The sequence below is a fragment of the Girardinichthys multiradiatus genome, chromosome 18, assembly GCF_021462225.1.
Source record: "Girardinichthys multiradiatus isolate DD_20200921_A chromosome 18, DD_fGirMul_XY1, whole genome shotgun sequence".
Taxonomy (NCBI): domain Eukaryota; kingdom Metazoa; phylum Chordata; class Actinopteri; order Cyprinodontiformes; family Goodeidae; genus Girardinichthys; species Girardinichthys multiradiatus.
In genome coordinates, this window is record NC_061810.1 from 29102472 (window position 1) to 29128740 (window position 26269).

Sequence of the window (26269 nt, forward strand, 5' to 3'; positions counted from 1 at the left end):
TGGGACCATCAGTTGTGTTGTGCAGGAGGTGGATACAGTACACAGCTGATAGTCCTCCTGAATAGACTGTTAGAATTTGTATTATGGCAAGAAAAAAGCAGCTAAGTAAAGAAAAACGAGTGGCCATGGCTACCACAGCATCTTGCAGCGGCATGCTATTCCATCCGGTTTGCGTTTAGTTGGACCATCATTTATTTTTCAACAGGACAATGACCCCAAACACACCTCCAGGCTGTGTAAGGGCTATTTGACCAAGAAGGAGAGTGATGGGGTGCTGCGCCAGATGACATGGCCTCCACAGTCACCGGACCTGAACCCAATCGAGATGGTTTGGGGTGAGCTGAACTGCAGAGTGAAGGCAAAAGGGCCAACGAGTGCTAAGCATCTCTGGGAACTCCTTCAAGACTGTTAGAAAACCATTTCAGGTGACTTCCTCTTGAAGCTCATCAACAGAATGCCAAGAGTGTGCGGAGCAGTAATCAAAGGAAAAGGTGGCTACTTTGAAGAACCTAGAATATACGACATATCTTCAGTTGTTTCACACTTTTTTGTTCAGTATATAATTCCACATGTGTTAATTTATAGTTTTGATGCCTTCAGTGTGAAGCTACAATATTCATAGTCATGAAAATAAAGAAAACTCTTTGAAAGAGAAAGTGTGTCCAAACCTTTGGTCTGTACTGTATTTACCTGTACTCACTAATAATTTCTAATAAATTAACCATAGCAATTTGCCAGGAACCGACATCCAGCCACCCATAGACAGGAATGACTCAATGATTGGGTGTATGTTACACTTTATATTGATACACATGCACACAAAATAAACATATCTTCTCATTTTAATTTTTTTGGCTAATGGAGGCAACACAAATCGTTCTAAACAACCCACATACACATAGGTTATGTACACCATAGACATTTGTCTGTTAAAGAAAAAGCACTAAAATCCTTTAAAAAGAAAGGTTTTGCACATTTTTTTCTTTGCTGCCAATTGTATTGTTTTTAGTTTGACACTGTGGTGCATTCATAGTTTTTGGAACACAGAAACAATAAGTGACATCAGCATGTAGTGAAGGTATCAATTCCACACTGTTTCCCGACCAAACACATCCTCAGCACCAATGTCAGCCTGTACAAACTGATTGATATAGGACAACTTGACAGCTTGCCCGGATACAGCCTCGTGAATGAAACAGTAAGCTGATATGACTACCCTCAAAGTCCCCTCAGATGGAATCAATAGCCCCTGCTTGTTTTTTAGTTTGAGTGAGTGGTAGTTCTGATCAAATGATGCAGGTACTAGTGACCAAGCTACCATGGCATACATCACACAAATGCTTTTTTTAAATTTGCAGAACCACAAAACCCAATACACGAGCTTTGTCAAAAGGCCACCAAAGGAGGTTGGCAGATAACTGAGATCATGCACAATTGCAGAAATGTTTGCATAAGGGGATGGCAGGTCTTCAGTTTCTTCTGCTGTGGGGGAAGATGACATTTCTAGAGCTGATAGAAGCATACCCACATCCTGTACCACCACATTTCCTGATGCACTTGGAGACACCCCACACAGCACCATGAGACAACAGAAAATGAATTAGAACTGGCCTGCTAAAGCGTTATTGTTCCAGCCCCCTGAGAAAACATAAAACACATATTCTTTTTTACAGTTTCATATATCACTTAGTTAGACCTAACATTATCTTAAAGAACAATAAAATAAAGAAATACAGAAATGTCTATCTGGTGATAGACATTTAGCTTATGTGGGCTAAGAAATCAGATCAAATAGTGGGCTCCTCCTGATCTCTGACATGAAATAGTGCTGCAGCAACTGGGAATAAGAGGGGGAGTGAATAGTTTTATTATGTTGTGCATCAGGTCATAAACCAGGGCACTAAAACTTTCCTCAACAATTCCACCCTTTCGATCATAAATTAAATTTTCTTCATGTGTGATTGACACTGATTAAAACCCAGGTAAGTGATTGAGTGACAATGAATAACAACATATTATGAAATAAGGAAATGAATAAAGAAATATAAGTAAATAATAGAATTGAAAACTACCTACAACTAGAAAAATAAATAATAAAATTAATGTCTATGTAGCCACCAACAAGCTTTTTGTATAATTTTAGGGGCTTTTGACCAGAGGCTACATGGTGGCACCGTTATTAGTACTGCTACCTTTTAGCAAGAAGGTCCTGGAGTCGGATCCTGGCCGGGGGTCTTTCTGCATGGAGTTTGCATCTTCTCCGCGTGCATGCGTGCATGTGTGCCTGCGTGGGGAGAACATGCATGGGTTCTCTTCAGTCCAGCATCCTCCCACAGTCCATAAACATGATGGTTAGGTTAATTGGTCTGTAAATTGCCCTTAAGTACAAATGAGTGTATGCTTGGGGGTTTTGTCCTGTGTGACTTTGTGTTGCCCTGTGATAGACTAGCAAACTTTCCAGGGTGCACCCTGCCTGTTGCCAAATGACTGCTGGAGATAGGCTCCAGCCCCGCTGCAACCCAACAGGGATAAGCAGGTATAGACAATGTATGCATCGACTACTAATGATAGAGAATTGATAGTTATTTTACTTTTACTGGTTTCCTGCTAAGGTCCCATATTTAAGTATAGTGTATGAATAAGCTAACAGGTTCATTTTTAGGTGATTCCAGAAAAAATTGTTATCCCACTTTATCCTTTTCAAAACCAGTTTTGATTTGCTTATGGGGTCATTGGATTGTTGGATCACCAAATTGTGTCCAAGTTTCACTCATCAAGTTGTTGATATTTTCTTTAAAGATTTTTTGCAGTTTTTATTTTTGAAAGTATTTTATTTTTCAAAGTAGGCTGACAGGAAGTATGGTGAAAAGAGGTGGAAGATATGCTGCTCATGCCTCCTGGGTCAGGCCTCAAACTTGGGACAGGTGCGTCGATGACTGAAGCCTTCGTATTTGAGTCGTGCTCTCTACCGCTACACCACACGACGCACCCCATCAAGTTGTTTAATTGATGTGAAGTTGAACACTTTGAAGGTCAGTCGGTCAGTCATTTTCTACCGCTTATTCCATAGCGGGGAAGCTGGTGCCTATCTCCAGCAGTCTATGGGCGAGAGGCAGGGTACACCCTGGACAGGTCGCCAGTCCATCACAGCACTTTGAAGGTACTCTTACTTATTTTTCCACTGCATGTACCAGTACCACTAGCACTGACCAGACCCTCAGTGTGATGCTACTACCTCCACCATGCATGACAGTACGTCATGTAAATCTTCAGCATGGCTCCTCTGTATATTTTGTTATTGTGTCCAATTTGTGCAGCCTTAGTCTGGGAATTTTTTTCAGAAGGCATTTAACTACGAGGGCATCTGCACATTTCAGTGGAGCTTGAAAGTGTCAATTTTGCAGCTGGAGCTTCCTTCTTGCTTAGTAGCTGCTTCATCCTTGATGTAAAACCTGCTTTATTTTATGGACAGGGAGACTGGTGTTCCTCCAGATGCCGGTCTGTGATCCACTTATGCCTTTTTGGTTTTTAGGTGTTGAACATCCTAAGCATTCCCATTTTTCTGAGGGTGACGTTATGGGTCAGATGTCTGAAACATTAACAAAATCTGACTGATTTTCTTAGTTCTTTTTGCATGTTGGTAAATAGTATTGATGATTGTAAGATTTTTGTTTTTACATATTATTAGCTTTACCAGCTTTAAGTCTCACTTTAGCTGCAGCAGATATTTTCCTGTTGGCATATTATTAATATTATTTTTACAACCCTTATGGTTTTGGATAATAATCTTCTAATACGCTATTTTTCTTGGTGAAATACGCAGCATCAGATAGAGAGTTGAAAAGGTCAACTGATACCAAAACAACTACAAACCTTCATCAAAAAAAAGAAAAAATCTTTTACTAACTGAGTTCATAACAGCTCAACTTCCCTTTCGTCACGATGCATTCACTGGCATTACACAGACATTTATCTGTTGTCAGCCACTTGGTGAAAATTGCATAAGTATATTTAATAATTCTAATAAATATATTTATTTAAATATAAGTTCACACAGTGCAAGGATCTCCTTGTGAATAATCTTACATTCCATACCTCGTTTCTTTGCAGCCATTTGGAATTGTACTTTGATTCAGCAAAATTAAATAGCCAAATAAGTAATATGAACTCACGAGGCACATCAGCCTTTACCAGGCTTGTTGGTGTATAAAAAGCACAAAACTGTACATATCACAGGTTTTATTAACTCAGACATCGGCTTCTAAATATTTAATCCAGTCTCGAGCGCAAACACACATCAAGTGATGCAATGCTGCCCTCTTGTGGTGCTTCTGCCCCAAAAGATGAACAATAAACAAAACACCAAACACTTTTAATAGGTTCAGAGTGTGTTTTAGTAATTGTGTGTTTTCATTAGTATTTGTAAGGAAAAATGGATTTGTGGGTTGAGCAAAAGAGTTGCTTATATGTACTGCATCCATAAAGCACTTGCTAAATCCTTTCTGCCAATGTCAAACAGCTAATGGTGGAGGCAGTATGATGATGTCAGGCAGCACCCCTCACTCCCCCACTCCTGAAAATCGAGGCACATTATCATTGGATACAATCACAATTCATACAGATGTTTGATTCTGCAACCAGTGGGGATCCCACTTATCCTTTAAGATGTCAATGTTTACCTCAAAACAGTGGAGCTTATCAGTAACTACCTTCAGAATTTGGGAGTGGAGAGAATAAAATGACTTACCTGCAGTCTTGACCTAAAACCCACTGAACACTTGTTGGATCAACTTGGTGGTGTTGTTCTTGCCAGGGTAAGCAACACAACCAAATTGGCTGACTTGAGACAAATGCTGGTTAAGGATCAGCAATGTCTAACCAAGCTGATGGCCAACATAACAAGGAGGTGCCAAGCGGCTGTACTTGTGTACAGGTATCCCATGCGATCATTCAATCCATTATACAACACCAGGCAATTTTTTTTTTTTTGTCAATAGTAATTTGTCAAGAAAACAGCTTAACTACCTGCACGGCCTAGTGGCATACCTTAAGAGACCAGCGGTATTGTCAAAAACAAAAAAAGGTTTCCTGCTATAGGTCAGTTGAATTAACAGAAATATTTGCTTCAAATTCAGATGTTTACCTACATTTCCTTAGTGTTTGGCTAGTTCAAACATTTTATATGCTTCCACATGCTTCTTACAATGGTTTGCTGGAATTGTGTGTTCCATTCCTCCTGGTAGGAACTGGAATAATTGATTAAGAAGTGATGAAAGTTATGAAAGCCATTGTTGAAAGGCATAGTAATCTTAGTGTATGTGAACTTCTGAATTTGCAGAAAAAAACATTTTTAAATAAGTCTCACCCTCATTCTGGCATTTAGCAAATATAAATAAGTTTAGTAATCCTAACTGACCTAAATCAAGGAATGTTTAGTCTGAATTAATGTCAGACAAGAAAAACAAAATCTAAAGTGTCTTTATACATTGCATGGTTAAATATTTTCCTGTTTGATGTCCAAACCTTAGAATAATCTCATGTATCAGACAACTGTGAAAAAATAAGCTTTAAATCTATCAATGTAAAATGATTGCCATCACAAACTAGTGGTTAGGTTATACAACTTTAGATATCTGGGGCGATGGTGGCTCAGGTGGTAGGGGTTTGTTGTATCAGTTGTTGTGTCCTTGGACCAGACACTTTACCTGCCTTGTCTGCTCATGGTGGTGGTGCCGATTGTATGGCAGCCCAGCTTTTGTGTGTGAATGTTTGAATGAGTGGGTGGATGGCTGATTGTAGCGTAAAGTGTTTTGGGTTCCTTGGACTTGATAAAGTGCTATAGAAGTATTATATCTGCAGTTGTGTGCATGCACATCTTGCACTTTAGTATTTTAAAAGAGGTACAGTCCTACCCTCCCATCAAGTATAAAGTAAAAATCAAAGACAATAGTGTAAAAAATAAATGATTTGCTGTTAGTCCAGACACTTCTCTTTGTTTATTGTGAGATTTAGTAAAGTGAGAAATAGAGATAAAGATTTCGTCTTACTTAAAGAGAGTAAGAGTCATCTTTAGGTTCTTTTGTTATTAGACACACATTTTATTTTTGTCCCTAAGGACACACCTGACATGTGTCAACGGAAAACCTTTGTCTTCATCAGATGTGTCACTAGACGGTACATGATGTGTCAAGAGCAGCTGATTTGTCAGGTATGTAGTTAGGGATTGTGTGTCTAAAATACAACAGAACAAAAGAACCTAAAGACTGTACAGGTCCTTCTCAAAATATTAGCATATTGTGATAAAGTTAATTATTTTCCATAATGTCATGATGAAAATTTAACATTCATATATTTTAGATTCATTGCACACTAACTGAAATATTTCAGGTCTTTTATTGTCTTAATACGGATGATTTTGGCATACAGCTCATGAAAACCCAAAATTCCTATCTCACAAATTAGCATATCATTAAAAGGGTCTCTAAACGAGCTATGAACCTAATCATCTGAATCAATGAGTTAACTCTAAACACCTGCAAAAGATTCCTGAGGCCTTTAAAACTCCCAGCCTGGTTCATCACTCAAAACCCCAATCATGGGTAAGACTGCCGACCTGACTGCTGTCCAGAAGGCCACTATTGACACCCTCAAGCAAGAGGGTAAGACACAGAAAGAAATTTCTGAACGAATAGGCTGTTCCCAGAGTGCTGTATCAAGGCACCTCAGTGGGAAGTCTGTGGGAAGGAAAAAGTGTGGCAGAAAACGCTGCACAACGAGAAGAGGTGACCGGACCCTGAGGAAGATTGTGGAGAAGGGCCGATTCCAGACCTTGGGGGACCTGCGGAAGCAGTGGACTGAGTCTGGAGTAGAAACATCCAGAGCCACCGTGCACAGGCGTGTGCAGGAAATGGGCTACAGGTGCCGCATTCCCCAGGTCAAGCCACTTTTGAACCAGAAACAGCGGCAGAAGCGCCTGACCTGGGCTACAGAGAAGCAGCACTGGACTGTTGCTCAGTGGTTCAAAGTACTTTTTTCGGATGAAAGCAAATTCTGCATGTCATTCGGAAATCAAGGTGCCAGAGTCTGGAGGAAGACTGGGGAGAAGGAAATGCCAAAATGCCAGAAGTCCAGTGTCAAGTACCCACAGTCAGTGATGGTCTGGGGTGCCGTGTCAGCTGCTGGTGTTGGTCCACTGTGTTTTATCAAGGGCAGGGTCTATGCAGCTAGCTATCAGGAGATTTTGGAGCACTTCATGCTTCCATCTGCTGAAAAGCTTTATGGAGATGAAGATTTAATTTTTCAGCACGACCTGGCACCTGCTCACAGTGCCAAAACCACTGGTAAATGGTTTACTGACCATCGTATCACTGTGCTCAATTGGCCTGCCAACTCTCCTGACCTGAACCCCATAGAGAATCTGTGGGATATTGTGAAGAGAACGTTGAGAGACTCAAGACCCAACACTCTGGATGAGCTAAAGGCCGCTATCGAAGCATCCTGGGCCTCCATAAGACCTCAGCAGTGCCACAGGCTGATTGCCTCCATGCCACGCCGCATTGAAGCAGTCATTTCTGCAAAAGGATTCCCGACCAAGTATTGAGTGCATAACTGTACATGATTATTTGAAGGTTGACGTTTTTCGTATTAAAAACACTTTTCTTTTATTGGTCGGATGAAATATGCTAATTTTGTGAGACAGGAATTTTGGGTTTTCATGAGCTGTATGCCAAAATCATCCGTATTAAGACAATAAAAGACCTGAAATATTTCAGTTAGTGTGCAATGAATCTAAAATATATGAATGTTAAATTTTCATCATGACATTATGGAAAATAATGAACTTTATCACAACATGCTAATATTTTGAGAAGTAACTGTATTGTACACAGACACAATGAACTTTATTGGAAGAGTAAGAGTCTGCAAATGATGCTTAACAGCACAGCTGCTTATGGTATCAGCTGCAAGTAAAGACATGTACTCAGAAGATAACATAAAATTACTTAACATGATTATAATTTAAAAACAACAGCTTCCATTGCATCCGAGCTTTGAGAGAAAGTAATAAATGTTTTGTAGTTGGGCTCAGCATTTAACAAGGTTGAGGCCATCACTTTTCCAGACACCATTTGTTAGCGTCTAATGCTGAATGTTGAGTGGAGCGCTCAGGTGTTTGAATGTAGAGAGGGAGAAAACATCTTCTCAAGATTCGAATCATATATGCAAACATATGAAACTCAAAAACACATGGTTAGCAAGAAGATCCTGATTTTAAGTTCTAGATGGGGTCTTTGTGTAGTTTATATGTTCTCCCAGTGTATAGTTTATGACCTGCATGTTAGCTTAATAGGTATTCCATTGACTGCTGGAGGGTCATTCAATTTGTAACTGTGTACAAATTCAATGTGTGTAAAAAATTAGAACTAAAACTAAAAAGGGAAATAAAAATAATTTCTTTTTTGGAGGCTGTTATTGTTGATGGTATTTTCCAGCTAAGCCGAAGTAATCTGAGCCATGATGCAGAGCCACACTGTGAAACCAGCATTCACAAAACTGGTCTGGCAGGTGACAAATTGGTGCCCTGGGCACTCCCATTTCTAAGAATGTAAGATTGAAAGACTGGGAAACTGATGTATACTGGAAGTGGGAGGTCTTAAGGAAAGAGAGAAAAGAGCACCCTGTATAGTTAATATTTCAGGTTGTTTAAAAACATACTGTCATATCAACAGAAAGAAGAACAGAGACGATCTGAGGAGTTTAATGTTTTACCTGCATGTTAACTTGGTTGTGAAAGGCTCCACCTACCTGCTCTCTGTTCCACTCTCAAGTTGTAGCTGTCCAAATTCCAATGGCAAAGAATGATGCGGTAAGTTTTTACCTCAGTTTTTAATTTTTGCTTCAATCTTTAGTCAAACTATATCTTCTAATCAGAATCACAAAGTCACTTTGAATAGTGTTTGTGTTTGTTTTATCTTTGTTTGGTGGGTTAGACTTGCTGTCCTAATCTGTGTAACCATCAAAATGGTGAAGAATGCTGATTGACTTTTGGCTGAAGTCAGGGGTATAATTTATTTTAATTTACCTGCCGAACAGAAAGCACAATGAAGTATTCTGCCTTAAATTCAGCCAAGCATAATTTTTACTTTACGTTTTTTCGCACACTCATCACTTTAAAAATGTGAGCTTTACATGATATAAGAAAGACCAGTTTTTTACTTTTGAAATGGGATTTTCAGTAACCTAGTATGTAGAAGTTTTCAACTGCATTAAAGAAACACAACTTTTAGCTAGCCAGAAACATGCCATATAGTCACAACATATGTAAATATACAAGCTTACAAACTAAACATCCAGAACTAAAAATCGGATTATATTGTTTTCAATATTTATTAATTTGAGACTAACTCAGACTTTTTGGGTTATAGGAACACATTTAACTTGACAATGAGCAATAAAACATGCAATCGTGTTCAAGTGTTTGTTTTTTTGTTTTGTTTTATATTGTAAAGTTTTTTTTACTTGTAGCTCTATTTCTTTTAATAAGGAGTTCATGTAATCTTTTAATTCATTACATATTTTGATGATAATGGTTGACAGAGAAAACCGTGTAATGATCATCTATATGCTCTGCTGAGAACAGATCAAACATCAACCAAAAGGCGAAAGTGGGGTGTAACCTGCCTTTGAAAAGGTTTTGAAACTTGACCTGCATGCAGTATAACCTATCCTCTGAAATAACTTTTTGTGTCTTCTCAAAATGTATTATCTCAACTATGTTCAGTCACATCACATGTAACATTCAGGAATTTTGATTTACAATTTACCCTTCATGTGACTCCGCTGTAAATGATAATGGATTAGTAAAAATGTTATGCTTTAATGACAGCTTCTCCTTCAGAACACTTAGGACAACCATAACACAAAAAAGACCAGAAGTTGAGTAGCAAAATAGATTTTATAAGAAAATATGTCAATGATATGATTGTGAACGGATTTTCTCATCTGTCAATCAAGTCTACTTGTCCGCATTTTGCATTTGCTATTAGCAAGCTAATGTTTCTGATAACATATTTACATCAAATATATTCATGATAAACACACTCACAAGAAGCATCATCATCTAATAAACAGGCATTCATGACGATGTTACTGTTTGCATGTCAACATTGTTGAAGACAAACTGAAACTCTACACTGTACATAAAGCAGATAGCTGTTTTTTTGCTGACACATATAGTGGGTGATAGAGAGCCTGGCAAAAGTAGTCATGCCTTTTGAATTTTTTCACATTTACAAACACAGGACAATGATTTTAATTTGTTTACTAATTAAAATTGGAAAACTGTGGGATGTATTTGTATTCAGCCCTGTTTACTCTGATACTCTCTGATACACCAGAGGATTCTCAGAGTACAGACAGGATCATGAAGATCAAAGAATACAACAAAAAGTTCAGGATTAGGATTATTTTCTAGAATTAGTTTAGGTTAGGATATAAAACAAATTCCCAAGCTTAGTTCATTGTAATACTGGTCAGTGTATCATCTGAAAATGAAAAGGGAATGTTACAACTATAAACCTACCAAGATATGGCTGTCTACTTAAAGTGCTGAGGCAGAGAAGGAGGACATTAATCAGAGAAAGCATCCAAGATGCATTGTTAACTGGAGAAGTTGCATAAATCACATGGTGAAACAATCAACAAGGTGACACTTAATGGTCCAGCTACATGTGGCAAAAATGTTACACAGTGGTTCTGAACACACCATCCCCATGGTCAAACATGGTGGTGGTTGCATCATGCGTGGAATTCTTTTCTTCAGCAGAGAAATGGAAATTAATCAGAGTTAATTGGAAGATGGATAGAGGTGAGAGTAAGACAAGTGGGGGCCAGTTGCAGAACAGGCCCCAAGGGGGATTGTGCCAGTGCCTTGGCACCCATCCCCTCCTCCCTAACACATGCAACACCAGTCATCATTAGGGTTTTGAGTTGTGGAATGATGGACGTTGCAGGCAGGGGACATTCCACCATGGCTTGCGGGAGGGAGGGCTGTTTCTGTGAGTGCTCGTACCACTTCCCGGAGTGGTGGGCTCATGTTGGGTGGCCCATGGCTCTTAGGCCTTTGACTGGCTGGCAGTGGGTCACAAGGACCTAACTGGATTCTGGTTGGTATGCTTTTGTCTTGACCTCCCTAGGGCAGGCTCACCAGGCGACATGGTAATGTGCCCTCCCCTCTTGGTCCTTCTGAGTTCCAGCTGGAGCATCACATTGGTGCCTTCCCGTGTGTTTGGGTCGCTCGGGGGGGGGTCTCTCCTGCTTGATGCTGGGCTGTCTTACTGCCAGGGGTTGGTGCAGGCCCCGGGCCGCAGCGGGACTGGGTCCCAGGCTTGTTCTGTGCAGCGTGAAATGGCGATGTCCGTCAGTGGGGCTTGGTGCCCTACGTCACACCTTGTGCGTTGTTTCCCTGGAGACTGCTGCGCTTCACTGGTGACGTAACTCTGTGTATGGCTCGCCTTGTGTCCGTGTGCTGGGATGCTGCAGCCTTCTAGAGCCAAGTCCGTCTGTCCTTTGCTGCTCTTGGGTGCAGAGTGTTGCAGGCTTTTAACTGGTTTCGCCACTCTAACAACTGTGCAACTCCAGGTGATAAACTCACCCACACACATCCACTCAGCACAATTTCTACACTTAAACAAACACACGCACGCACGCACGCACGCACACACCCGCACGCATGCACGCACACACACACACACACACACACAGACACACACACACACACACACACACACACACATACACACACACACACACACATCAACAAGTCATATAAACACAGTTACTATTACAGCAATGTGATCTGCCTACTTTTAATGCTGAATGCAGTCTTCATAAAAAAAAAATCAATCGTGCAATTAGGAATCTGTCTTCAGACATCCTTTCTGTAGAGCAGGGTTAGGGTTGAAAATCTGGTAGGGGCTGAAAAAGACCAAAGACTAGGCTGGAGGTTCACCTTCCAGCAGGACAACTTGTCAGGATCTGCCATTTTGAGTTTAATGTTTGTTTACTTTCTCAGTTAGGTGTTTCTATTCCTTTGGGTTTAGTAGTTATGTTTGTTTATTCCTTTTGTCATCCTGTTCTCTCCCCTGCCCCCTAGTTATAGTAGTTATTTCTCCCCTCGCCTATAGTTCCCTTGGTGGTCGCTTTCTCATTTATTTATTGCTGAGAATGGTTTTCTCCTCTGGTTGTTATTAGTACAGTTGTCCTTGCTTCTTTGGGTTTTCTAGTTTAGTTTCTCGCTTAGTGTTTCTCTGCTCGTTTACTGTTAGGTTATTTATTCTTGCTGCATTCTTCTAGTTTATTAGTTCCTTTTTCCCCTCTGGCCTTAGACCCCCTTTTGTTATTATTTACCCAGTTGCTTGTTTCCCTTAAGATTAGTTGTTCTTTCCCAGCCATGCTCTTTAGTATAGTTCCTCTTGTCCCTGCTTTGTCTAGTTAGTGTTCCTTCCAGATTTAGTCTTGTGTTTTATGTTTAGGTTTCCTTTCCCTAGAGTTGTCTTTAGTTTAGTTTAGTTTTCCCCTCCTGTCTCTGCATTCTCTAGCTCCTGTTTCCATAGTAACATATTCCCTCATTTCCCTGCTGCCTGGTCCACACCTGTTTCATGTTTCCTCTGATTACCTGCCTCCCTGCCTCATTGGTCCATACTCCACTTCCCTCAGCTTATAAGCTCTCTAGTTTTCATTGTTCCTCACTGGTTCCTTACGTTGACAAGCCTTGTTGTATTCCCGAGGTCCTCCTTATGGTTTGTTTGTCTCCTGACTGTAAGCCTGGTCTACTTACCTGTAAGTCATTGCTTTAAAATTAAAACGTCTTCTACTCACCATGCGGCCTCCTCACCTTGATCTGCATTTTGGTCCTGCCACCAAACCTTCAACTATGACACAACTCTAAACATACAGGTCCTTCTCAAAATATTAGCATATTGTGATAAAGTGAGCTGTATGCCAAAATCATCCGTATTAAGACAATAAAAGACCTGAAATATTTCAGTTAGTGTGCAATGAATCTAAAATATATAAATGTTAAATTTTCATCATGACATTATGGAAAATAATGAACTTTATCACAATATGCTAATAGTTTGAGAAGGACCTGTACAGGTATGTAGTTAGGTAATCCCTAACTACATACCTGACATACCTGACAAATCAGCTGCTCTTGACACATCATGTACCGTCTAGTGACACATCTGATGAAGACAAAGGTTTTCCGTTGACACGTCAGCTGTGTCCTTAGGGACAAAAATAAAATGTGTGTCTAATAACAAAAGAACCTCAAATAATGAACTTTATCACAATATGCTAATATTTTGAGAAGGACCTGTACAGCCAAAGCAATAGTTTAGATCAAAGAATATTAATGTCCTGGAGTAGCTCAGATAATGTCAAGACCAACATCTAATTGAGAATCTGTGCATAGACTTGAAAAAATGCTCTTCATTCAGTATGACTGAGCTTAAGTCCTTTTTAAGCTGTAATTGCAGTTAACGGTGGTTCTATGAAGTATTGACTCAGGGTTCCTGAATACAAATGCACATTCAAAAAGAAGATCTTTAAGCCGTATATCATTTTTCGTTCACCTCACAATTATGCACTACATTGTGCTGGTCTATCATATGCAATCTCAGTAAAATACAATCGAAGTGTGTGGTTGCAATGTGGCAAAATAACACAAAGTTCAAGGGTAGAAATATTTTTGCAAGGCCTTTTTTCCCCCTAATAAAATACAGCAATAGATATAGACATTCTCTAATGCAAACATACTTAATTGAAAATCTCACTGCTTATCTTGACCATCCGTCTTTTGGTTACAACATAACTTACAATAGCTAAGTTTCAAATATCTCTTGGGTGAAACAGTAAGTAAGGCTGTGTAAAGAATGAAATGCCAAATCAACCTTGTGAATTTTGCAGGATCACCTGTGTAAGTTTCCCCTCTCCAGACCTCAGTTTTAGTTTTCGTTTCCTTCTTATCTTTAAGTCATTTGTATGCTGACATTACCCATTCTTTCTCAAAATTCAAATATTGATTTGAGATTTTGTTGGGAATTTCTGATATGTTTGTGTGAAAGTCTGAGCAAAGAGAGCAGAAAAGAAAACATAAGAAAATATTCTAAAAGGAACTCTTATACCTCTTATTTTAGTTACAGTTGCCAAGATACATAGTTTCGTGCTTCAAGCGTATTACCCAGGTGTGGACCTAAATATGGTCATTGGTTCACTGGATGAAGCAACATACCAGTGACAAGAGCAAACTGCTTTCCTTTTTGTCTTCTAAAAATAAATCTCACAACAATAAACAAAGATCTCTCATTAAACTATTTAACCTCTTCATATTTTATACTTAATTCTCCTAAGGACTCACCTCCTCCTCCCTACAACTCTGTTGGTGTACACACGCAGCCAACCCTCAAGCCATATGAAGAGGTGGTGTATGGCTCAAACCCAGGCCTGACATTTCCAAACCAGCCCCGTTATATCCCCCAGTATCCCCCACCCGTGGTTGCTCCCCCAGTCATCACACCCAGCTTACGTAAGTGAAACCTGCATCTGTTAAGATTAAACAGGTCTAAACCCTGAAGATCTGTGTGTTTTATGTATGACTCGTGTGTTTTTGTACAGCGCCTAAGAAGAAAAACGGCTGCAGCGAGAATAAGTCGCGGATTTACAAGGCAGCAGCGGCGGCTGTACTGGTGCTTGCCCTGCTGGGAGTTGCTATTTGGCTTGGAGGTAAAGTTTGTATATTTGTTTGTATAAAATTTGTAATCTTTATGAATACGTGCACTGATATTAAGTGAATATAGTCATAAATATTAATTTACAGCTTTCATGTTATCCTCAAAACTGTTATGAAACATGGCACACAGTCTTAAGATTTGCATATGTACACGTGTGTATAACATCTGTGTGTCTGTGTGGATAACATCATCCCCACCAGAACCATGAGATGCTTCCCCAAAAACAAACCTTGCATCACCAGTGACCTGAAGGACCTGCTTAACAAGAAAAAAAGAGCCTTCAGAGAGGGAGACAGGGAATTATTGAGTATACAGAAGCAACTTAAAGTCGAGATAAGAGACAGCAAGGAGGTGTACAAGAAGAAGCTGGAGAGCAAGCTCTAGCAAAACAATATCAGAGATGTGTGGTCAGGGATGAAGAAGATCACAGGCTTCAAGCAGAAGGATGATCAGACCAATGAAGGTCTGGACAGAGCCAATGGACTGAACACATTCTTCAATAGGTTCAGTTCAGAAACAAGCTTCGCATCCTCATCTCCTGCTCACAGCCAAACAGACATCCCACCCTCATTTGACCCACAGCTTTCTGGTCACGTGTCAAATAATTTATCTCACAACTCAGCCAGGGACCCTACTGCTTCTACATGTTTTCCTTCAGCCAAACCAGAAGATACTGATGCTCCCTTTGCCTCCACCTTCCACCTGTGTGTCTCATGAAGTCAAGTGAAGATGCAACTGGAGAGACTGAATCGGAATAAGGCTTCAGGTCCAGATCATGTCAGCCCTAGAGTCCTGAAGGCCTGTGCAGAGCAGCTCTGTGGGATTCTGCAGCACCTCTTCAACCTTAGCCTGGCCCAAAAGAAGGTTCCGGTGTTGTGGAAGATCTCCTGTCTTGTTCCGGTACCAAAGAAAACTCACCCATCAGTCCTCAATGACTGTTGCCCTGACATCTCACATCATGAAGGTCCTAGAGAGACTCCTGTTGGCCCACCTGAGTAAGCAAACAGTAAACCATCAGGACCCCCTTCAGTTTGCTTATCGCTGTGGAGTTGGAGATGCCATCATACACCTCCTTCAACAAACCCACTGTCATCTGGACAAAGCCAGCAGTACTGTGAAGATCATGTTCTTTGATTTCTCCAGTGCATTTAACACAATCCAACCTGATTTGCTTTGTCAGGAACTCCAGAAGATTCAGGTGGAGGCCTCAACAATCTCCTGGATCAAAGACTACCTGTCAAACAGACCACAGTTTGTGAGACTGAAGGGTTGTGAGTCTAACCAGGTAGTCAGCAGCACAGGAGCACCACAGGGGACTGTACTCTCACCATTCTTTTTCAATCTGTACACCTCAGACTTCCAGTACAAGACAGACTCCTGTCATCTGCAGAAATACTCGGATGATTCTGCAGTCGTGGGGTGGATCATTTTTGCCATGTCTATTTTGTTTGTTGCAGGAATGAACAATTCTGTTTCATCAGTATTAGACGGTCTACATTAGCATTGTAATTGTATACCACTTAACTCACTCACCAATGTCTGGATGCTCGACAAAGACAAACTTTTTTTCTAACTATACATTCTGCAGTTTGGCTATAATGAACTGCTCAAACATGGAGTTAACAAATTTTTCTACAATGTGTCACCTAAAGCATATAGCATTGACATTAGTTTTTTAAAGGATGTATCTGACTTGACATATACAGGTAAAATCTTCAATAAACATACTGCTGCTTGCGTTTTCATGCAATGATATTTGCTTATAAGTGCTAGGCTAATGGTAGCACGGTTACTCTCTGATTTGATATGACATTGGAAACCATCTGCAGAAAAAGCAGTTCTTCTGCTTCATAAACTTTGAACAACATTTGAATGCAATAGTTTTAGTTGCCCTGTGCACATTCCACAGAATGGATCACATAAAAGACAAACCAGGACCTTAGGCTGGCAGTCCAGTCATTCTTACGCTTTCAACATTGTTGTGAAAAGTTAGGTTGCTAGGGGAAACCCAGTCACATCAACAAATAATGTGCAGAGCTTGTAAAATGATTTTGGAAGCTGTGCAAACAGAAATAGGCTGTGATCTCTGAAAATCTAATGTTGAGTTTAGTCAGGAAATAAATTTTGATCTTTTAAAATGCCTTGATAAGGACCCTGGGCCAATACTGAGACTTTATTTTGTTTTAAAGATCAATTATTAGAGTAACAACATGGTTATCACGTTTTGAAAAAAAACAAAACAGTTTTGAGTATTTTATTCTAAAGCACAATTAGATCTGGCCTTTCGCTTAGGATTGTATTGTACTGCTTACGCAACAACAAAATATTGTCAGGTTAGAGTTGTCTTAAGAATATCATATTTGAGCTTTTGACTGTTCTTGTTGGGTTTTTTAACCATTGGTGGAAAGTGGTATGCTTTCAAATGTACAAGAAAATGAGTTAAGGAAATTAAGGATATGAGTGTCATTTTCATTTAAACTACATATTTTGCTCTGTTTACTTTTTTTGTCTTTACCTAATCCACAGTTTATTACGGTACCAGGAAATTATCAGACACAGGGTATGGTGGTGGTGATGATGATTACAAAAATCAGCCTGATGATGATAACATTTTGACAAAGTATGACACCTGCCCCAACAACACTTACCAGTGTGATGGAATAAAGAACTGCCAACTGGGCATTGATGAAACAAACTGTGGTGAGTACAGAAAGGGCACACATTCACACTTTACCAACCAGGTTGTAATTAAACTAGACTGTTATGTAGTGTTCTTTCTAATTGACATTATTTATTTAAAGCTGTGAACAAAGTACAGGTGCTTAATGAGAATAATAAAATAGTTTGACATGCTGTTGTGGCTCTTTGTAAATACGTGTAAAAATAACTTGCCAAGCTAGGCTAAATTAACTTTTTGTCCAAAAAAAGAGTGGACTCCATAATCATTTTGTGTCCCTTCATGTTTTTTCTAGTGGAGTTTGGTGAGAACAATAGCCTGCAGGTCAAAACTGTTGAAGATGGACGCTTCCTACCGGTGTGTGACAATGGCTGGAACAAGGTCTATTCTGACCTTGTCTGCTCTCAGCTTGGATTCAGAAAGTAAGCAAAACAAACACTATACATTGAATAAGATTTGTTAATTAAAATATTTTATTGCTTTGCTTCCTCGGTTTTCTGAATAACCTTTCTTTCTTTATTTAGGTCCTATTCAAGCACATCAATTGTTGCCAAGGCGCCCACTGGTTTACAACTAATCACCAGCAGACCACTTTCTCTTATTCAAGGTCTCTTACGCGTCAGGTAAATGGGCTTATCTGGTCATGTGCAATCTGACTGATTTGAGGCATGTACGTATGGTAACTGGCAAATGTTTCTTGCTGCATTCTTCAGTTACTGTAAGAGCACTGTCTCCCTGCAGTGTGTGGGTAAGAAGCCTCCATCTGTTCATACAGTCACACAAAAGCTTCCATTTTCTTTCTTTCATTGTGCGTTTATCTCAAATGCATAGGAGCTGTGCAGCAATTCATCATTTTTTAAGGTAATTGTTTTTAGGCACTAGTGGCTAAATACATTTTTTGTCCAAAAAAGAGCAGACTCCATTATCATTTTGTGTCCCTTCATTTTTTTTAAAGTAGGTTGACAAGAAATAGGGGGAGAGAGCGGGGAAGGGAATGCAGCAAACGAAGACAGGTCGGGATTCAATCCAGCCTGTGTCGAGAACTAAGGTCTCTGTACAGGGGTCACGCGCTTAGTCCCCTGTGACACCAGCTCTGCACCTGATGATTTTTGCATTTTAATGTATTAGTTACATCAATAAATTTGAATAATGAATCAGAACTCTAGCAAAAGGACTGCACAGGTTTATAATGAGTTATGGAAAAAGTAATACTTGTGACTTTACTCATCAATGCTTATCATTTTACTTGCCTGCTATTTTCCACACTACATTTTCAACTGCTAAGCAGACACCTATTTTTATCGCTTTTGTTTATACTGTTCACCTAACTGCCTGCAACCACCTGTTGGATCTGAGTCTAACATTTTATACGGGAATTTTGTTAGCATCTCTCCCCACACAGTGTTTCAGAGTATTAATGTCCAACATCTACACTGAACATGTAAAACAAGTCTTCAGCTTTGATGATGAAAAGGACTAAATGAAAGGACTAGAATGCATGCCAGTTATGGGCAGCTTTAGGATCAGAACAAAATCATTTAAAAAATAAACTAAAAAATAAACTAGGGCATTAGGTGTGCACCATTTATTACCCAGCTAGGCAATCTGTGCACTATAGAACCAGGGCATACCCTGCATCCCCCTTTAAATTCTAGGGAGGGTGGCAGATATCAATTTGACTCAATACACAGTTGTTCGGGATGAGATGTAAACATTGTCTTACATAATTAATACAGCAAATGACTCAGAATATGACGGTTTCCAGTGTTTGAAAGTTTATAAATTGTTATTGTTCACTTCACTCAGATAACTGACTGGCTGTCTCTCACATGTTCCTCTTAGCCAAAGTGCTTTGCCCTAACTTCCACCTGGTTTACCAGTCTGCGTTTTCATATGGGGCCCACATGAGTAGGAAATGGCTGAAAAAATTAGTGGGTTGAAAGACAGTCCCATGTTAATTGACTAAATACGTTTGATAAAAGGACCATTCTGAGTTAAAAGTGGGACACAAATTGTTTCTACGTGTGCTGTTCAATTTAAACAAAGTTTTAATATGCATTTGAGATAAATAAATAAACTAATAAAACTAACAAAATTAACATTGAATACAGAAATATTTTCACTATGTACCTGTCCCTTCCTCAGATTGTGGTAAACAACCATCTCAATCCCGGATTATTGGGGGCACCGTAGCTAAATCAGGTCAATGGCCATGGCAGTTGTCTCTTCAATTCAAAGGATCCCACGTCTGTGGTGGCGTACTGATCTCACCGGATTTTGTCCTGTCTGCTGCTCATTGCTTCCCCAGGTGAGGGATACAGAAATTCACATCATGTTCTTTTTCTACCTTTTCCACTATATAATTCATTATATAGAACCTGTACATTAAAACTGCAGAACTTTATATTTATTTTCTGAAATTATGAAAGAACTGTGATTTTTAAAACAAATTGTGGCTAGCTTATTGCTTTACAGTGAAAAATCTATTTTTGTACTCATGGCCACAGTGCAATGGTCTCTGCTGAGAACTGGAAAGTTTATGCTGGAATTGTGTCTCTGGATAAACTAACTCAGCCCTACCTGGTTCAGAAGATCATAATAAATGAGAACTACAACAGCAGGACCAATGACCAAGACGTTGCTCTTCTCAAACTTAAATCTCCAGTTAGTTTTAATGGTGAGTGTAATTTTTTTTACCTCTGGAGCAATTTTGGCCTGTTTTTGTCTGAGAAAAGGCAATACTAGTGAAGACTGCAGCCATCAAAGTGTCTTAATGGTAAAAGTTTGGTTAAATAGTACATATATAATGTTTTCCAAAAGTATTTATACCATTTTCATGTGTGTTGTATTTTATTGGGATTTTCAGTGGTAAAACATTATAAAAAACATTTGTCATTGAAATTGTGAAATTAATGTATTTGCATTTTCCAGATAATGTTCAGCCAGCCTGCCTTCCAGTTGTTGGCCAGCAGTTTCCACAGGGAACCAGATGCTGGACTTCTGGTTTTGGCACTACTCAGGCAGGATCAGGTAAAACAAATAAATAAATGCAGTGGCTTGTTGTAAAAAAACAAAAAACAAAAAAAAAAAGAAAATGAGAAAAAAGTTTCACCTCTATCTTATGAAGTCATAGGATTGTAAGCCATTCAAACTAATTTATATCCTCATGGTTCGTGAAACATAAAGTTATTAGTAAACTTATAGAATGTGATTTGTCACCCTCAGATTGGTCATTTAAAAAAATTCTCCAACATGAACTGAAAGATTAGAGCATCAATAAATGTTTTCATTCACTTATTAAGGAACAATAAATAAGGAAGCTTAATGTTAATTGTCACTATTGAGGGAAGTTGAACCATTGCTATTAAATACCATAAAAGTGAAATGAATGCTTATGATGAGAATGTAGTCAAACCAGAAAAACTATTTTTGCAAAGGCATAGCTGTCAATGAGGTTATTATCAGTCAAATAGCAGTAAGGTAGAACATTGGAAAATAAAGTTCAAAGCCACTAAAGGAACATGAAAAACTTTCAGCAGCTTGTATATTGACTTTACAATTAAGGAAATATTGACTGAGACACTGCAGGCCTATGAGGGAGACTCCGTTTTATTTGATTATTTGATAGCTTTATTTTATTTTATTTTTTTTACACATCCGTCACCCTGTTTATCTCTAATGAAAGTGGCCGTCTCCAAGGACCTGATGGAAGTGAGTGTTGACATCCTTGACACACAAGTATGCAACACCCCATCAGTGTACAGTGGGGCAGTGACCAAAAACATGATATGTGCTGGGAAACTACAGGGAGGCAAAGATTCCTGTCAGGTGAGGCTGTTTTATCACAATCAATAGTCTCTTGCAAATTTACAAATTGTTTATCTGTGCTTGATCCACCCATAAATCTGTATATTTATGTAAATTACAGCCACGGCAAATTCTGTGAAAAGGTCCTGCTGTGCTCCTGAATGTACCAAGTAAACCCGGAAATGTGACATAAAGCAGAATTAAAGCTCTCTTTTACTTAGGTGTCCAGGATGTTTTTGAAAACAGTTTCTTTAACTAAATACCTTTTCTAAATTGTGTTTAAAATCCAGTCGTTTGTTTTTTTTAAATTTAAAATAACAAATGTGATTATGAAATGTTTGAACACATTGTGCTTGACATTAGAGGTTAATTAGCAGAGCTCTTCTTAACTCTGCAAAAAAGATCTGTGCCTATTGTGCAAAGAGGGTGAGGCATGCTGAGGAATGTATGACATGCTCATCTGTTGAATGAAAACAATGGGGAATCTGCAAAGATGTTGTTCCTAGAATCTTAAAGTGCATTTCTTGTCAGGAGCAGGGGCTTTCTGTTAAAAGAAACAAAACATTTGCTGTGTTTGTAATAAAAAAAAAAAAAGAAGTATTTAGTGCAGTCAGCAATCTAAAGCAAGAATAAAGCAGATTACAGTGCTTTGTGATTTTCCCTCTCTTTCTTTAATTTTACACAAAAGTCACAAGCAGCAGTTCTTGCTCACTGTCAATAATGTTTTCTATTTAGGGTGACAGTGGGGGACCTTTGGTGTGCCAGGGAGGCAGTCGTTGGTACCTGGTGGGGCTCACAAGTTGGGGATCAGGTTGTGGTGAAAGAAACAAGCCTGGCGTATACACCAGAGTCAGCAGTGCTCTCCCCTGGATCTATAGCAGAATGCAGGTAAGAATGGATAAAAATTTGATTTTATTATCCTGTCCATTTTGATGTTTCATTCGACTAGTCTGCACTGGTTTTCACATTGTTTGCTCGTTTTTGTTCATCACAGCAAGAGAAACCTTGATGTCCCCTCAACTTCAAGTCTTGTTAATGAAGTCTGCACTGAAAACTCATCTTTGACTAAATAATTGCGAAAACAGAAGAACATGTTGATGAGAAGACACTCCAGACTGAAAAGAAACACATAAGGTTGCATCCTGGCATATGGGAGGCTTAGAAAGATAAAATACACAAAGAGGTCCCAGGTTCAGCCTTGCATTTTTGAGTTTGGATGTTTAACTCTTACATTAACTGGTCTTTACAAATGGCTCACCTTTCTCTATTCAATTTGTGTCAATCACAGTCTTTCGTATTGTGATTGTTGATCAAAGATACACTTTAAAAATATGAAGGAATATATAGATATTGTTAATTGGTGTTTTCTTTTTAGGGTTATATCTATTTATTGTTTTCTGTTTACCATATGAAAATGCAATACTTTATTTTCACTTTGTACTGAAATCAGAGAACTATTTTGAATTCTGTGAACATAAACATCCATTTTGTGGACCTTGTTCCACCGTATTCCCTGTGCACACATTGTCTGCTTGTTAAAAGAAGCAGGTGCATCTCAATAAATTAGATCATCATCAAAAAAGTTAATATATATCAGTAGTTCTTTAAAACATTTTTTTTAGCTAAGATTATATAGATTCATTACACACAAAGTGATAATATTTGAGTGTTGGTTTCCTTAAGCTGCCATGGTTGCAGTTTACTGTCATAGTTATAGGGTTGTTTGTTGAACTGAAGTGCAGACAGGAACTCTGAATCAGTATGGTGAGTTGAAGGATTTACTGATAACAAAAATACAACAACTTACAGCAAGGGACAAGGAGAAGGTGGGACAGAGAAGCTGGCAGTACAACGAGGAAGAAATGTGCAGAGTAACTGAGGCAACGAAAGAATCCAGCAGACAACAATGAGAATTAGAGACCTCATATACTGAGGGAGGTGTGGAGAATGACATTAGATGCAGACATGTCAATCAGGGGATATGTGGAGCAGCTCAAGCAGAAGGTAAGCAGGAAAACTGAAGAGGGGGAATTACTTAATTCTGAGAAGCTGAACTAAGACACAAGGGGACACTTACCTAGGGAGGAATTCAAATACTAACCTCAGGCAAAAACTTGAATACACAAGGAACAGAACACAGGAATAAACAAAAATTAAATACAAAGAAATGAACTAAGGCAAGTAATAACTGACACAAATGAACGCAAAGAAATAGAATATGGCAATAATTTCGAACACAAATTAACAAGGAAACAGTGAAAAGACAAACACAAATAGAAACCAAACACCCATGGATCATGACATTTAGACACAAGTATGCGTATCGTTTCTCAATACGCATACTTGTCTGTAGTTGTGAAGCCTCAACAGATGCCCAAGTGATGTTCCAATCCTATGTATGCATCAAAGCAAGTGTGCTCAAAGTACCCAGATGAGTTCTTGTTCTGCCCATTTTATTGCGGATGCACTGATGCATCCTTCTTAGGACTTCAGCCAGCAGGGTACCCACAATGCATTGCGCCACCAAAAGCAATAAATGGATAAGGTGAATGCCAAAATTTAGTGTTTTTATACCACTTTTAATTTGTCACAAAAAGTAGATTTAACATGTTAAGTGAGAAAATAGACCTTAACACTTTATCTTTGCAATCTGTTAATCAAGTATAAGCCTACTTTGAATATGCTCCATTGTTTTCAGAGCAGCACAGCTCCCTTGCCAGGCTGTGGTGGCTGCAGCCTTAGCAAGCAGGTGTAATGTGTTTTCCCCACTAACTGCAGCCGGATCTCAGCAAGTCACTGTCATTTTCCGCAACCTGTCATCTGTTTGTAGCAGCTAAAAGTGAATATATTTATTTTGTGAATAGCTGCAGGTACCAGAATGCAAAATATTATTTTCTCTGGAAATTTTTGACATTTTAATTTAATGTAGGCACTTTATAAACTGTGTCGCTACCGTTTTTCCTTAAAATACCAATTAATCTTATTTGTCTTCCTAGCACTTTTTTTGCATGTAAATTCATAGTAAGAAAAGTATTTTGGGATAGGACTACTTAATGATCAAATAGAGCACGTTTACTTTTTGCGGTACATAAAATATATATATACACCCAATATTGGCTTTTCATGTAAACCTAATTTAGTGGAGTGTGATCTCTTTATTATTTTCAATTTTTCATTTATTTGGCCAACAGCTAATCAGGAGGGGAGACCACAGTTCCAGGTTTGAATATAGTTTCCTAAAACCTCCCACTGATCCTCTTCACCCTCATGTCCTGTCATCCTCCAATCCACTGTCCATGCATCTTCTTTATTAAAATTGTTTTAATATTTGCTTATGATTAGACATTGAAGTTATCAATTCCTTGCTCATTGAGCTTTGTTTCTGTTATGCCAATAAATAAAACTTTTACAAAAAAAATTTTGTTTGTGCTGCAGATACTGTACCTGATATGAGTTCACCTGATGATAGTAATAATAAAAGAATAGGTTTGTTAATAAGCACTTAGTAATTATTTTAAATGAATCATGCAGTTGTTTAACTCTTTCCAGTTGCAGGTTGGTAAAAAAACAAACAAATGTAAAACATTGTTTTATTACTTTTTCTGCTAATGGATCCAGTGCAAAATTAAGAAATAATGGAAGGAAATCAATCAACTATATCACTGTAAAACTGCTCATTTCCTGATATTTGTGAGGCGAGACAAAACATATTTGAGCAAATAGTCTTTGGAAGGGAGTAAAGATTTTTATTTATTTTTTTTTTTTTCAAAGGGGACAACCATGCTTGAACCATGATTATTTAGTAAAGCTTTTTTTATCAAAAATGAAAACCATTTTATTATTTTAAAATGTTTCAACTTAGTACAGACACTTATTTCTAATTATATATATTTGAAATTTGTAAATTTACCTTTTCTTCTTAATTTTACTGTCCATTATAAATGTGAAAATAATTATATTCCTGAGTAAAACTGGCCATTTATTGGAACTCCAGAAAATCTCTTAGAGCGGTGACATAATCAAGAATGCTCTGTTCCAAATGCAGTACTATTGTACTGGGTCCTTGCGTTCTTGGTAAAATGTACTTTTAACTGTGCTTGCCAAGTACGTACTTGCTAAGCACACAAGAACGTACTTGTGTACTTGAGGGTTCAAAAAGGCCGCATGTAATGAAAATCCAAAACTGAGTATAGAGTATTAGAAAAGACTAATAAAAATAGATTGTCAATACAGAAATGTTACGTGATAGGTTACACAATCATGGAGAAGCCTGCCATCTGGACAATTGATCTGCAGTCATTAACACCCTAATTAGGGAAGGACAAATGGTACATTGCTGAAGAAGCTGGTGCTCACAGAGTGAAGTAGCATATTAGTACAAAGTTGAGTGAAAGGAAAAAAAGTGTTGTAGAAAACTGTGCACATGCAACTTGGATGACAAACTGGGCTGTTGGTCAGTGGTTCAAGTTTTTATATGGTAGTAAATTTTGTATTTTATTTGCAAACAAGTGTCCCAGAGTCTAGGGAAAGACTGAATAGGCATAGAGTACATGTTTCTTTAGGTAAATTGTGAAGATTTTAGGAACGAGATTATTTTAGGAGCCATGTCCTCTCTTGGGGTTTGTCCATTGTTTCATCAAGTTCAAAGTCAGAACAGCCATCTACCAGCAAGTTTTAGAGCACCTCATGCTTCCTTCACTAGAGAGGCTTTATTTAAATGCTGATTTGATTTTCTTGAAGAAACAACAATGCAAACAAGCTGAAGTGTCATATTTCGCTGAGGTGGTGCAGGATGACGGGGAGCCGCATGGTGAGCAGAAGAGTTCTTTAAGACAAACTGAAAATTTACTGGCAGGGCATGAGACACAGGCAGGACATCTGTCATGGAACCAGGTAGCAAACAGTGACAGAGCAGGAAAACCAACAGTCAACAGGACAATCTGGTGGCGAGAAATGAGAACCACAGAGAATAAATACTCGGGAACGGAGG

The 26269-nt window shown here is 38.7% G+C and overlaps 1 protein-coding gene across 1 annotated transcript; it reads left to right on the forward strand.

Annotated features, from left to right (window-relative positions):
* The first annotated feature begins 8702 nt into the window (after positions 1–8702).
* Positions 8703–24697, forward strand: tmprss13a (transmembrane serine protease 13a). The gene is made up of 13 exons (XM_047390596.1): positions 8703–8866; positions 14416–14590; positions 14680–14787; positions 17322–17495; positions 17768–17894; positions 17997–18095; positions 18186–18220; positions 19618–19780; positions 19980–20149; positions 20404–20502; positions 21158–21300; positions 22015–22167; positions 22274–24697. Exons 1-13 carry the CDS (start codon positions 8849–8851, stop codon positions 22286–22288), a joined length of 1479 nt encoding a protein of 492 aa, XP_047246552.1. The 5' UTR covers positions 8703–8848; the 3' UTR covers positions 22289–24697.
* Positions 24698–26269: the final 1572 nt, after the last annotated feature.